Source organism: Charadrius vociferus, unplaced genomic scaffold (assembly GCF_000708025.1).
Source record: "Charadrius vociferus isolate BGI_N301 unplaced genomic scaffold, ASM70802v2 scaffold104, whole genome shotgun sequence".
Classification (NCBI taxonomy): domain Eukaryota; kingdom Metazoa; phylum Chordata; class Aves; order Charadriiformes; family Charadriidae; genus Charadrius; species Charadrius vociferus.
The window spans coordinates 6885436-6899009 of NW_009648255.1; the positions used below are offsets into that span (position 1 = coordinate 6885436).

General features: G+C 37.4%; 1 protein-coding gene across 2 annotated transcripts in view; it reads left to right on the forward strand.

Moving 5' to 3' along the window:
• Positions 1 to 13574, forward strand: part of ECT2 (epithelial cell transforming 2) — a 32327-nt gene that overhangs the window by 1866 nt on the left and 16887 nt on the right. Inside the window, exons 2-14 of one of the 2 annotated variants that reach the window (XM_009884451.1) lie at positions 2284 to 2457; positions 3492 to 3571; positions 3673 to 3765; positions 4679 to 4861; positions 5401 to 5490; positions 6607 to 6714; positions 7898 to 7971; positions 8115 to 8245; positions 9233 to 9348; positions 9537 to 9599; positions 9981 to 10203; positions 11775 to 11911; positions 12578 to 12697. In XM_009884451.1, the coding sequence (XP_009882753.1) occupies positions 2328 to 2457; positions 3492 to 3571; positions 3673 to 3765; positions 4679 to 4861; positions 5401 to 5490; positions 6607 to 6714; positions 7898 to 7971; positions 8115 to 8245; positions 9233 to 9348; positions 9537 to 9599; positions 9981 to 10203; positions 11775 to 11911; positions 12578 to 12697 (1548 nt within the window). In that variant the 5' untranslated portion in view covers positions 2284 to 2327. Of the gene's footprint in view, positions 1 to 2283; positions 2458 to 3491; positions 3572 to 3672; positions 3766 to 4678; positions 4862 to 5400; positions 5491 to 6606; positions 6715 to 7897; positions 7972 to 8114; positions 8246 to 9232; positions 9349 to 9536; positions 9600 to 9980; positions 10204 to 11774; positions 11912 to 12577; positions 12698 to 13574 lie in introns of those variants that run through there. The other variant, XM_009884450.1, reaches the window with a different exon arrangement.

Genomic DNA, 13574 nt, shown 5'->3' on the forward strand with positions numbered 1-13574 from the left:
CGTGGGGGACAAAAAAAAACACCGGGAAGTTTTTTTTTTTTTTTTTTTTTTTTTTTTTTTACATTGTCTCCTTGCTTTAAAAACACATTTCAGCGTATGGATGTTTTGTGACCTTCAGGCTTTCTGCAAACTACTGGGAGGTTGGTTGTGAGCGTAATGCTGTAAGGGCATTCGGGTTTCCCTGCGCCCTGTAGTGATCGTGTTCTGCCTTTTATTCTTTTTTATGTGGAGGGAAATTGTTATGTTCATATCGTCTGTGTGCTGTTTGTTCTCTTCTGTATCGTGGCACTTTCAGTGTATAAGTTTAGCGACTAGTATTATGTTATCAATTAACACGTGAGCATTAAAACAGGGAACAGTTTTTTCAATACACCCAGAGCGGAGCCCTAAAAATAAATAAAATGGGAAAACCATAAAGAAAATCAATGCCCAGCCCAAAGTATGGGCTTCTCCCAAATATACTATGAAGTTCTCTGTAAGGATGTCTCCTTATACATGTTATTAGGTATAAAAACAGCAGCGTGACAGGAATCATTGATGTCTCAGACTTCTTTAAAATAATCTGTTGGATTTAAATGTAATGGTACCCTTAACTGAAGGTGTGTTTTTGGGTCTGATTTTACATATAACGGTGTGGTAATCGTTATTAGAAATAAGGTTTGAATCTTCTAAGATTATGCTTCTGTCCACCCTCACTACCAAAGAAGAGGCAATTGTGTAACAGTTCCCAGTGGTATCGTTATAACTTTCTGGCCAGGTGATCCGTAAAGATTCTTTCTGGTTCAAGTTACTTTCTCTTTGTGCTAGGTCTCAAGCTATTCTGAGATAAACTAGCGGTGTGACTGGGACTTACTGCTAGGAAACTTAGTTCTGTGGAGCTTGTACAGCTGTGTGTGACATTAAAATTGCAACTCAGGTGGCAATTTTGATAACTGAATATGCCTAGAATTATGATAGATTTGTAGTATTGACTTATTGCTCATCGCTGTATTGGGAACTTACCTGATCTGTTATGAAGACATGAATCCTGACCAAGAGTCTCAAACACGATCTACTAAACTCTAGAAGATAAACTCTTTTCTACACCCATTGGTTTTTGTCTTCTAATTTTTACTTTGCTATGTAATCAGACAGGCATTGCACAGCTTGAAAAATAGTTTGTGCTGTTCTCCAAGGGTTTTACTACCTCGTGAGTCCTCTTTCAGACAAAGCTTTAATGTATTATTTGGTTCGCTACTGTTTTGAAGGGGCATTTGCAGTCATGAGGAGAACAATTTCAGGTCAAGTGATACAGTGGGTTATACTACAGCAGCTCAGATACATTGGCTAGTCTAGGTAACTTCTGGTATCATTGTGCAAATATTTAAATTTGTGTGAATGATGAATCACAGGAAATGTATGTGTCTTGCTTCATGCACAAAAAAATGTGCTATATGTTTGGCAGGTGTCTTAAAAAAAATTGTTTGAAGTACAAGATTCAGGTAGCTAGCTGTACAAAATATGAGAGGAATAAGAATTCTACCTTTCTAGTGTGTGACAAGTTTGTTTGGGGAGGGAGGAAACAGATATAGTCTACCTGTGAGAAGACAGAAGGCCTCTTTATCTTATGATGAATGGATACCTCTACTATATTAACTTAATGTAGGACAATAGACTAGATCATACTGATAGACATGTACATGCTTTGTATATAACTCTCTACAAAGTTAGGTATAGTCTCGTGCATTTTGAGAAACCTAATTTTTCTTTTAGTAAATACTGCTGGTTCTACACCCTGGGTGGTCATTTTTATGTAACCAGAGTAGCTCTAGCCAGTTCACCTGAAAAATCAAATTTTGGCAAGGTGCTTTGTGTGCCCATATTCTTGTGCTAATGCTGCACTTTAACAATGCTAACCTGAGTCTCAAATCTAGCTTATCCTAGTTTATCCCTGAAGCAAACGAGTGGTTTAGTTTGGTGTTTTGTGATGAAACTTTTAAAATGAGTATTAGAGTTCGTGCTTCCCTGCTGCTCAGAGTTGAAGTACCCTCTCTGCAGCTTTCTGTGTAAATGAATTATTTCTGTGGTAAGCAGCCTGCTTGGAACCATTTCTGTAATAGGTTTGTTGTCAATCCTTTCTACCAAGTCTGTGACTCCTAATACTCTTTCAGAACTACTCTACCAGTGTGAATGGGATTTTAATAAGAGTCTGAATATTTTGTTTTCAAAGTCTGAAGTTACCTCTGACTGCCTTAGTCATAGAACTGTTATTAATGAGCTTTTTGCAACTGTCACTTAGTTTAGCACATCCATCTTCTACCTGTTGAAGAAAGAAACAAGACTTAATCATGGCTGACAACAGTACACTGGTGTCTGAAACCGGGAGGAGCCTCTTGGCTGATTCTTCTGTTCTTGATTCAAAAATTATAGAAACCTCCAAAGAGAATGTACTTCCTGGATCTGTTTTGGATGTTGAAGGTAATGGGAGAAGCTTATTTTAAGACTATGTTTTTGTAATGACTGATTACTTTGTAGGTATTTAGTAGTTTTGAAAAACCAGAAGTGCTTTGCTGAACTACAGAATTGTATGTCGGGTAGCCAAATGCGTGTTGGCTTGATATCCTTTCACCAACAAAGGGACTGTCTTAATTTTTAACTCACCTTGTTGTAACAATTTGGGATTACAGCTATGAAATCAAAAAAGTTTTCTGGCTGATGTATAGACAGCTATTAGTTCCATTTGATGCCTTTTCTGTGGAATAAATCATTCCAGGTGATATTTTGACACCAGTGTTTGAAACTGCAGCTGCTCTGTTGTGTAGGATTACAGGTGGTCCTTAGAGAGATGAATAGTCTTGAGCTTGAAATTAATTCAAGAACAAATACTGAAATTAAAAACCAATGAAAAAGGTATTTTTTTTTTTCCTGTAATGCAGTAGCCAAAATCCAGTGGCAGTCTTCTGGTGCAAATGACATGGAGGCAACACTTGTCCCTTCCTCCTGGTAGTCTGAAAGCTTATTAATACATGGAGAAAAAGAACAAGATTCCTAACTTCAGTTCCGATACTCCTTGGTGAAACTGAGCAGTTACTAGGAAGTAATGAACCTTTTCACCCAGAAACACAGAAACTAGAAAAGATACCAGCTGTTTATTGTCCCACAAGTCTTGGTATCTCATTTGGCTAGAAGCTTTAAGCCAATTTTGTTGGTTTTCTTCCTTACCGTTGCTGATTCTTGCATGTTCTTGCTTTGACTGTTAAGCAACTGGTCATGAATTGCAGGATCTTGTTTCAGCGTATACCAGAAAGTTTAGGCTCTATGGTCAATTGGGTATGCCTTAATTAAAGGACAGGCTTCTTGAGGCAACATTTATTTTCAGACTTGTTCCTGATAAACAAGGTGTCTTGAAAAGATGCAGTCTGTCTGTATTTTTCTATACGTTATTCCTTGATTTAGACCTAACATGGATTTTTCTATTAAAATATGAATATTATCCTTGTTTCTCGAAACAGAAGAAATGCCTCAGATAGAAACAAGAGTGGTTTTGGTTCAGGAAGCAGCAAAACGCGAGGAGCTTCTGAAAGCCTTGGAGGTATGTGGGTCTAAGATAAAGCAGTCCCTGGAATGAGATGGTATGCTTTTAGACTTCTAGTAACCGATTTGGTTCTGTACTAAAGTTCTCCTCTTCTACAGACCATTAAGATAATGGAAGTACCAGTTATAAAGATAAAGGAAACTAGTCCTGGTAAATCAGAAGAAAAACTAATAAAAAGTATTATTCATATGGTATGTCATGCAATTAAGCACATGTGATTGCATGCAGCATGTTGTACTTCACTGGGGCTGAAATGTGCACACGCTTTAATTTATGTTAATTGGGCATAATGGTCACAATATCTGCTAATGTTTCTGATGGTGTCACTCAAAGTTCGTCAAAATTGGCACTTTTTTACAAACACTTTCTCAAATATGGAAGTAATGTCTGTAGCTCTTAACTAGTGGTGTTTTCTAACCAGGGGATAGAAATATCAATGGAGACATTCAACTGCATGCTTATATTCAGTCAATGCATAAGTTTTTTGCTATGAACTGACTTCATAATTGGTTAATTGACTTCTCTTTCAATGGAAAACTGCATTTAAGCTGAAGTGTAAGAAGTGGTTCCCCATTTCTTGACATGAAAAACCTAGGAAATAAAATTTGGAACTAATGATTGAAATTGGAACTGACCAAACTTCTAGACCCCTTAAAGATAGCAAGCAATGAAATAAACTGACTTCTGTTCTCTTGATCTTGTGCAGCTTGCTCTTGCAAGCTGGATGCTACTTTTTAGTAGCATCCAGAAGTACCTTAAACTGTTCTGATAATCTGAAATTTCATTTCTCTTTTGTGCTTAGTTGGGTTTTTTCCTATCTGTAGATATTTCCAATACTATATTATCAGTGTGAACTAGAATTTTTATTCTTCAGAAGCAGGAATTGCTTTAAGTTTTTTTTTTAGGTGCAGTTCATAGCTATTCTTATGCTATAGGAGAGTGCATCTCATTCAGCTTTCACCAATCCTTCTAAGAGTCTGCCTCTGTTAAAATCTGAATCATACATTTTTGTAATGGTCCAAAAGTAAAAATCAGTTGAATTTTGACACTAGTGTAACTATGTTGCCTGAATAGTGCTTTCCCTTTTCATGCCCATAAATCAAGGAAATTAAAGTGCCCTACATAAAGACAGACACAATAGAAGAGCTTGGAGATTCTGACTCCCCAGAATTTGAGACTATATTCGTTGTATCAGACTTCCAAGATTCCATCTTTAACAACCTCTGCAAAGCAGATTGCCGTGTCATTGGACCTCCAGTAGTACTGCACTGTGCAAAAAAAGGAGAGGTATGTGCTGTCTTTTGAAATGGGCTGAGTAGTTCTCTGGTGCAGTGGGTTCTAAATATTAAGTGTTCAAAATAAAATCTATTTTGCGTTGTCAATCAATCCTAAACATTCTTAGCATCCAATTTGAAGAAAAGCAAGTTTCTAACACCATGTTAGACTATTGCATGTAGTGAGAAAGCCCAGTAAGGCTGCAACTACTGCAGTAGTTGGGGGAGTTGTTGACCCACTAGTTGGGATTGTGCCATTAGGAAAGGCAGCATACAAACAAAGCTCCAGCAGACACTGTGTTTCCAAAGCTTGTCGTGTAGAGGGGATGGATTGGGGAGGAGAAAAAAGGATGGAGTGCTGCCTTGGGTATGCTCTAGTTACTTTGTCAGAACACTGGCAGGTCTGGAGCTGAGGTATAACTGAATGCACAGACTTGGACAAGTGTTTGATGCATTTTAATACTAGGAACAATAGTACTGTATTAAAGATACCGCTTCCATTAAAGTTTTAACATTATGCTTTTGACTAATGAGGTTACTTCTTACTTTCAGCCTTTGCCTTTCTCCTGTCGTCCACTGTACTGTGCAAGCATGTTGAACTTGGTACTGTGCTTTACAGGATTCAGAAAGAAAGACGAATTAGTAAGACTTTTTTTTTTTCTTTGGATGGGTAAAGCTATGTTAAGTTTATTTTCAAAATACTCCTCTGTTCTATCACCCATGGGGTTTAACCATGACTAGAGCTCATATGGGGGAATGAATTGATTTATTTTGTTCTTTTGTTTTGTTGCACGTCCAGAGGCAGTGATATTTGAGGATGGGAACAAAATTGTTTCCTTGTGCCAGTTCTGTGATGCCACTTTTGGTCACTTTTTTTGTTGAGTGACATTAAACAGCTCTAATTCAGTAGGGCTTAAAGATTTGTAGACTTAAGCTTCAGGTAAGATGATGTTTACCCAATAGTGTCTTACTTGACCACGCTACTATACAAATAGAGGTTTGTAGTCCTGTTCAGACTGTTTGCAGGCATGTTGTCTTGCTGCCATGCTATCTTGCTATCAGGACTTTAGTCTTGACATACCTAGGTATGAAATGATTTGAAGCTCTAGTACTTTGCTTTTCCATTTCGGTGATGCAGTTGGCACCTAATTTCCCTATTGGATACCTGGGAATCAACAATATGGCTCCACGTCTTCACGTGGGTGGAAAAAAAAAAACAACAACACAACCCAAACCAAAAACCTTTGCCCAGTTTTTTTTTTTTAAAGATTGCATTTTTTCCAGTTTGAATCTAGCAGAACAAACCTAGTTAGTTTGTTCTGCTGGTTTGTTCTGCTAGATTCAAACTGGAAAAATTGCGATCTTATGTAAATTCTGGCAGTTGCCCCTTCAGGTAGAATTGATGAAATCAGTGAGGATAACTTGCTTCAAATCTATTGTGTGTGAAAAGGTGAAGGTGTTGTGTATGATCACAAGAGTACTGGTGGCTTGGGTAGTCATCCTCAAGCTACACAGCAAGACTGTATTAAATATTAAAAAAAAAAAAAAGAAGAAAAGTTAATAGCTGTTCTGATATATCAGCTATATCTTCTGTAGCTGTGAACAAGTTGCTTTAAGAACAAATTGGACTATTTCTATTCCTAGTCATTTAATGTAACGTCTGGTAGCTTGCTTTGTAAACTATTTTTGTACCGCTCTCACTCTGTATTGTGCGCTTCAAAAGATATACTGAAAACTTTCGTTGTCTTTGTTTTTCAGGTTAAGCTAGTGACCTTGGTACATCATATGGGTGGAATTACTCGAAGGGACTTTAGCTCCAAAGTTACACATCTGGTGGCTAACTCAACACATGGAGACAAATTCAGAGTATGTAAGCTTGAGTTGGTACTTCATGGAAACTTTCAGAATTTGGTTCTTGTAGACTAAGTCTGTAAATTATGAGCTGAAGTATAAGTTGCTGTTTTTTTCATGTACTAACAGCAATGACTTCTAATGGTGAGTTCATCTCCATCTGGTGCTAAGCTTTGACGTGTTTTTGTCTCTGTTAGAGATCTAAATAATATAAAATGCCTGAATGCAGAGATTTTGAAATAGACAAGTATAATAAATAATAAGAAACAAAATGTTCAAGTACTGATGGTATCAGTGCTTAAGACAGGGCTGAACACTTGTTCATCAATGAACAAGTGTTTATATATCAACATGCCTACTTTGTCCAAACAATAAACCTTGAGGTAACTTGAAAAAAACTTTAGTACTCAATTTGTGTGTGTTGTCTTTTAAAAATTATTTTTAACTTGTTATGTGTAATTGTTCAAATCTTCCTTTATGTATAAATATGCGTGTGGCCTTTGTTGGTGTTCACAGGAAAAAAAAAAACAAACAAAACAAAAGGGGATTCTTCAGGACATGTATGTCCAGTTGACAAATAAATGCAAGTTTATGGATTTTTGTACCATGGAATATGACATAGCAATGCCTATGTCCCTTGACTTCCCCTTATTTGAATTGTTGGTAGGCTGTTGCTTTTTTCCTGATATGTCTTTCTAATCTTCCAGTTGGAAGAGAAGACCTACTTCCTGACTCGGTGTAAACACTTCTTTTTTCCCTTGAGTTGGCAGAAAGTAGGAAAAATGTAGAATCTCTCTCTAGCAGTCATGGAAGTTATCTTTGGAATACTTGCTTTCTCTTTGGTAAAAGCAGGCTGGGATGTTTGTCTTCATACAAAGTATCAAAAGCAGAAAAAAGATCCCATATTCCACTGGAACAGAGATTTGGCTTTGTGTTTCTGTGAGTGGTGAAGGATATCAGACTAACAAAATGGTGCACTTTTGAGTAAGTGTCAAAATAGTTATTGATCTCCTAGTCACTGAAGAATTAATACATTATAACTCTTGGGAGTTACATCTGGACATAATTCCTGAAGGAATATGTTCACTTTTTGCAGTATCTATCTTGAAAAGTAAAACCAAGGTTACATATTTTTCTTGGCATGGGAAAGACTTAAATGGAAATACTTGGTACAACTTGTGCTTTTCCTGTTTTGTAGATTGCTGTAAGTCTTGGTACTCCTATCGTGAAAGCTGAGTGGATTCATAAAGCTTGGGAGAAAAGGAATGAAATGTAGGTGTACGTTTTCCTTCAGCCTTTACCTTGCAACCTGTTCACCTGTAGCATTGAGAGCTTCTGTTTAAATAGTGATGTAGCACTGACTTAGCAACCTTTTTGTACATCTGTGTTTTTTTTTTTTTTTTTTCTCCCCCCAGTGACTTCTGTGCAGCTGATGATGACTTTAGAAATCAATTCAAGGTTCTTCCTTTCCAGGATTGCACGTTAAGTTTTCTTGGATTCTCTGATGATGAGAAAGCTAACATGGAAGAAATGACAGAAATGCAAGGTTATTGCTTATGAAAGTTGACTTGTGGAAAGAATGGGGTTTATACCTGATTAATACTTCACTGAAGCTGAAATGCTGGATCATGGATCATGAATCCTGAAGCATTAATGAAGACTCTTCAACTTGAAGAGCTATAAACTGCTTTTTAGATGTCAGTATATGCACAAGTTCTGGTAGCGGTTGAAGACTTCAAACTTCCTAGGCTGATTGAAACTAGACAACTTAAAAAGAAGTAATTATAGGATGCTTGAACATACCCTGGAAAACTTGCTACATAATATGCGTATTGTGCTTCCGTTTTCATAATCAGTTTTGTGGTGTGAATCTTTACCTAAATCACATCTACAGTGTTTCCAACTTTGATATGAATCGTCACTGGTAAAACACTTGGTTGAAAGTGTTCCGTTTCTCGGTAGTGTAGTACAAAATTAATAATCACATTGACAGTAATATTATAAGAGATAACGTACAAGTCTTCAGCCTTTTATTAGAGTTGCGTGTAACAGAACTATAGAAATGGGAATGTTGCAAGCTTGTAACAGAAAGGCTTCCTCAAAAGAGATGCAAGTTGGCTAGGTTTACTTCCCCCCTGACCTGTTTACCTAAAGCTACTTAAAGATTGTGATATGCACAGGTTCTAGCTTGTGAATGTCTTAAGGGTGTGTGTTCCTGGCTTGTTCTTCCAAGAAACAAGAAAAGCTTTACAGAAGAGTATTGCACTTATGGTCAGACAGGTTTAAATGCCCTCTGAGCTCCGTGTACTCCTGACTTTTCAATGTGTACTTTACTACTGCATGCTGCGTGCTCTTTCCAAAATCTGTCAACTGCTGAAAACATCTGGAGTGTTATGTGAACCCATCAACTGATCGATTCGCTCAAGAGTTCCTCTCTCATGAATGATAGGTGCCACATAACTATCAAGTGGGCTACTAATTTCTAACAGTAATATTCTTCAGTCTCGCTAACTTGTTTTTTTTTTTAACCTAGGAGGACATTATTTACCAGTTGGTGATGAAAGGTGTACGCACTTAGTGGTTGAAGAAAGTACAGTAAAAGATCTCCCATTCGAACCTTTAAAAAAACTTTATGTTGTAAAGCAAGAGGTTAGTGCTGACAAATTCTTGAAAGACTGTTGCTATGTAATGCTTGGTATGTGGGATACTAAATGTAAACGTGTGGCTTTTTCTGGAAAAAGTATGTGAACTGCCTTACTATTACATAATTTTGAATATTTTTAACTTTGGATGAAGCCCTATAATGTTTTTAATGTGTGTTTTCTTCTTTCCTATAGTGGTTCTGGGGAAGCATTCAAATGGATGCCAGAGCTGGAGAATCCATGTATTTATTTGAGAAAGTATGTTGAACTCTCTCACATAATGCACAGCATGTAGTTGGTCGTAAAATTAGCATGCACAATAGTATGTGTGGGGCCAGAGATCAACTGTTTTAAAGCAGCATTTAAGTTCCAGATAATCCATTATAGATTTTATACATAGAATACTAATTTGGAAAACTTCTTCGTTTTCCCAAAGGTTGAACTTTTTTTTTTAGTCAAAAAAAGTACCAGTGTGGTTTCCAATTTTTTTTTTTTTAAAAAAAAGGGGGCTTTGCCTATTTTCCCTTGGCTTCCCTGTGAAAAGTTGTGTTGTGTGGTGATCTCTACAATTAACTTACCTTTGCGCTGAGTTGAGCTGAACACAGTGGGTGAAACCACTAAACTTTTCTTTTACTACAGTCAGAGAGTCCTGGCCTCAAGAAGTCTGTATCACTGCTTTCTCTGAGTACTCCAAACAGCAATCGCAAAAGACGTCGCTTGAAAGAGACCCTGGCACAACTGACCAGAGAAACGGACATGTCGCCATTCCCGCCTCGGAAACGCCCGTCAGCTGAACATTCGCTTTCTATTGGGTCCCTGCTGGATATTTCTAACACTCCAGAGTCAAGCACTACCAATGGAGGTAGAGCTAAAAATCTTCGTTCAGACACACTTGCAATGTTTAAGAGCTCTCTTCATATGAGTGGTAATGTTAGTGGTCAGGAAGTCTTACAGGTTTTGCTACAGGTTTCCTAAGTAATTCCAGACTTTATCCTTTTTGCAGCGTGCAGAAAGCAGAATGGGAATGAAGAGTTCAGACACAGACAGAGGCCAGGCTGCCTCTTGTTATTGCAGTAAGCATATTTATATCCGAAGGAAAAGATATAGAGTTGGTAATATGAAGTACAGTACAGTGTTACTCCAAAATGCTTCAAATACTCTGCTGAAAATCTGCAGCAAATAAGCAACGCAGTTAACAGTAAACTAAAAACCTCTCCACTAGGTTACTTGGAGAAAGGAGGACAAAGATTCTTTTCTAAAGGAATTAAAGGGAAAGTTCCTGCAAAGCCCACTCCTCCTAGGTCTTTGAAAATTTCTGTTGAGGTAACACTATTTGTGGCAGCAAACTGTCATGTCAAACTTCACAAGAATATAAATCACCACCTGGTTTTGATCAGTTAATTGGCAAAGAGCTTTTAATGTCTCTGCGCATGGCTTTTATGGAAGAGAGGAAACTGCAAAATTGTGGATTAATCAAAAGCTAATACCTGAGGGTTTAAAAAAAAAAAAGTCCTTGTTTTATCATACAGAGAAGGTATTTGGAGTCAGTATTGCTTTAAAAATGCCCCTGTATACAAGTCAAGTAATCATAGTGAGGCAACCTGTAAGTGATAATTCGGCCGGAATACAGGAAAGATCAGCTTAGTCTCAAAGACCAGCTTTCTTGGATCATGCTGGCACTCATAACCTCTGGTACAGAAGGTTATGATGTATTCTTCTAATACATCAGACAGTTACAGAAAAAAGTGCTGTTTTGAAACAACAGGTAAAGTATGTATTTCACAATAACTGTGACAGTAGTGAACTTTGACATCAGAATGAGTGAGTACAGATCTCTGCTGTCCAATACATGTGCAAGTATTTAAAGCTAATGGACTGTTCCAGGTCCACCTTGGCTTTAGCTTTAAGAGAAATGAACCTTCTTGTGTCTTGTCTTTTTTTTCTTTTCCTCTTCTCCCCCTTCCCCGGTAGGGTGAAATGTGTTATATTAAAATCAGTCCTTACATGCATGGTTTTGAGCTACATAACTAATGCAAGGATGGCAGGCAGCTGAAAGATGGTTGTTTATGTGGCAAAGTGGAAGTAGAAAAGTACTTTATTTATACATACACTATATATAAAAGTTCAGCACTGAATCCTCAGTTTCTACTAAACATAATAGGGTTAAGCCATTGACCTGCCTGTAAATGGCTTACTAGTTTCAGACTAATTTTGTGGAATAATATATCACTATTGTTCTATAATTAGGCTGTAATAAAGAACGCCAGTTTGTAGAAAGAGCTCTGATAACCTACATAATAGCCTTTGGAAAAAAAAAAAGCTACCTTCCCTCAAAAATTGTAAAGGTTTTTTTTTCTACTTTAGGGGTGAGCTTTTTTAGGGACTCTATTGTAATAGACCTCTTATTTTCTTTTGGGACTATCTCTTCATCAGAAACACCAAAATCCTGTGCAAGGCCTTCCAAAAACTCAACTCCTCTTCCACTAAAGCAGTCTGCCAGATGGCAGGTTGCAAAGGAATTGTATCAGACAGAAAGTAACTACGTTGACATACTGACAACAATTATTCAGGTAAGCTGGTTTTAATGCAAGTGCAGGTCAATTTTAATAAGACATCTGGTGTTTACATCAATGATTACTTTCAACCTGTGATCTGCAGGCTTTTGAGGGCTTGTGTGCATCAAAGGTTCATAAAAAAGGTGACAATGTAAACAGTCTCAGGTCATCTTACGGGCATGTAAAAATGTTTAGTATCTGTTAATAATAGAAGCTGGAAAACAAAATTTCTAATCTGGGATCTGCAGTGGAATTGCAGTTTGTCTGGAAATCCTAAGCTTCAGGAAAATATGGTCTTTGACTCAGGTTTTTAAAATATTAGTGAACAGAGAAAGATGGGAGGGGAATTTTTTTTTAATTATTCCAAGAAGTGCAGAATAGCAAACAGCTTACAGGAAGAGCTTAATTTCTAGAAAGTTTGTTTCCATTGCATCTGATGATCTACTTAATAAGCTAAGATGTGTGTAAGTAGGGAAGTAAATGAAAGGGGGTTATGCTATAGTGACATATAAAACTGAATTTTGTATCTTAAACCCACTCCTGCTAAATGGCAACAGAATGTCTCATGATTGTGACTGTAGGAAAGCATGATCTGGAAGGAAAACACTCACTTTTGTAACTATTTCTAACACAGTGTGTGGAGATTGAGAGAGTGTTAACTTTTTTTGTCTAATTCATCAGTTATTTCAAGTTCCGTTGGAGAAGGAAGGACAACTTGGAGGACCAATTCTGGCACAGGAAGAAATTAAGACCATATTTGGCAGCATTCCAGATATTCTCGATGTGCATACTAAAATCAAGGCAAGCTGCAACTTCTCCCCTGCAGGGGAAGCTTTGATACACACTTTGAGTCTTTTCTGCATGCTTTAAGTTGTATCTGTTGGATGGGTGTAGATTCACCCTGGTGCTGTTACATATTGTTCAACCTGTGGAATTAATACGCAAATCCGAAGTAAGCTTTAAGATTTAATGCTGATTTAAAAATATCTGAAGCCTGATTATTGTGCCTGTAACTAATATTGCCATTCATGAGCTGGCTTGTCCTCTTCCCATTTTAATAGTTCTTCCTGTAGGAGGTTTTCTGTAACTGATACAAAACTGGCCAAAAGGGCCAGTGGTATCAAATAGTAGTCTCACAAGTGCTTGTAACATACATGTTTTTATTAAAGCAGTAAGCAAGGACTCTTGGAAGGATAGCTAAAGCTGTGGAATTAAAACAAACAAAATAAAAAAACCAACCCCTCCACCGCCCAAAATTGGTGTTTTCCTGGGCTTTAGATATGTTCATATAAGGAGTCTTCATGTCAGAAACTTCTATCATTTGGTAGGAAAAACTGATCCTTCTTTAAATGGCTTTGAACAAATTTTCAGAAACTACCAACTCAGAAAACTGGCTCACACTTCAATCTCTGAAGCAGTTGACCTGGTACTAAGGCCTAATAAGAGCTGACTAGAGTCCCCTGTCAGCTTGTTTTCATGAGGCTCTCTTTATGATGCTTCTATCTGGATTGCAAGCACTTTCTGAAGCTATCTCTGAGTCTCACAATAGATTATGATGCAAGTCCTCCTCAAATACGAAGTCATAAAATCTCTGTCACATAATGGCGTGTCTGTTCCTGTCTGCATTTCACAGTAGGCTTTTAAAATAGAGGGACTTGCAGACTGTCTAACTCGGTGG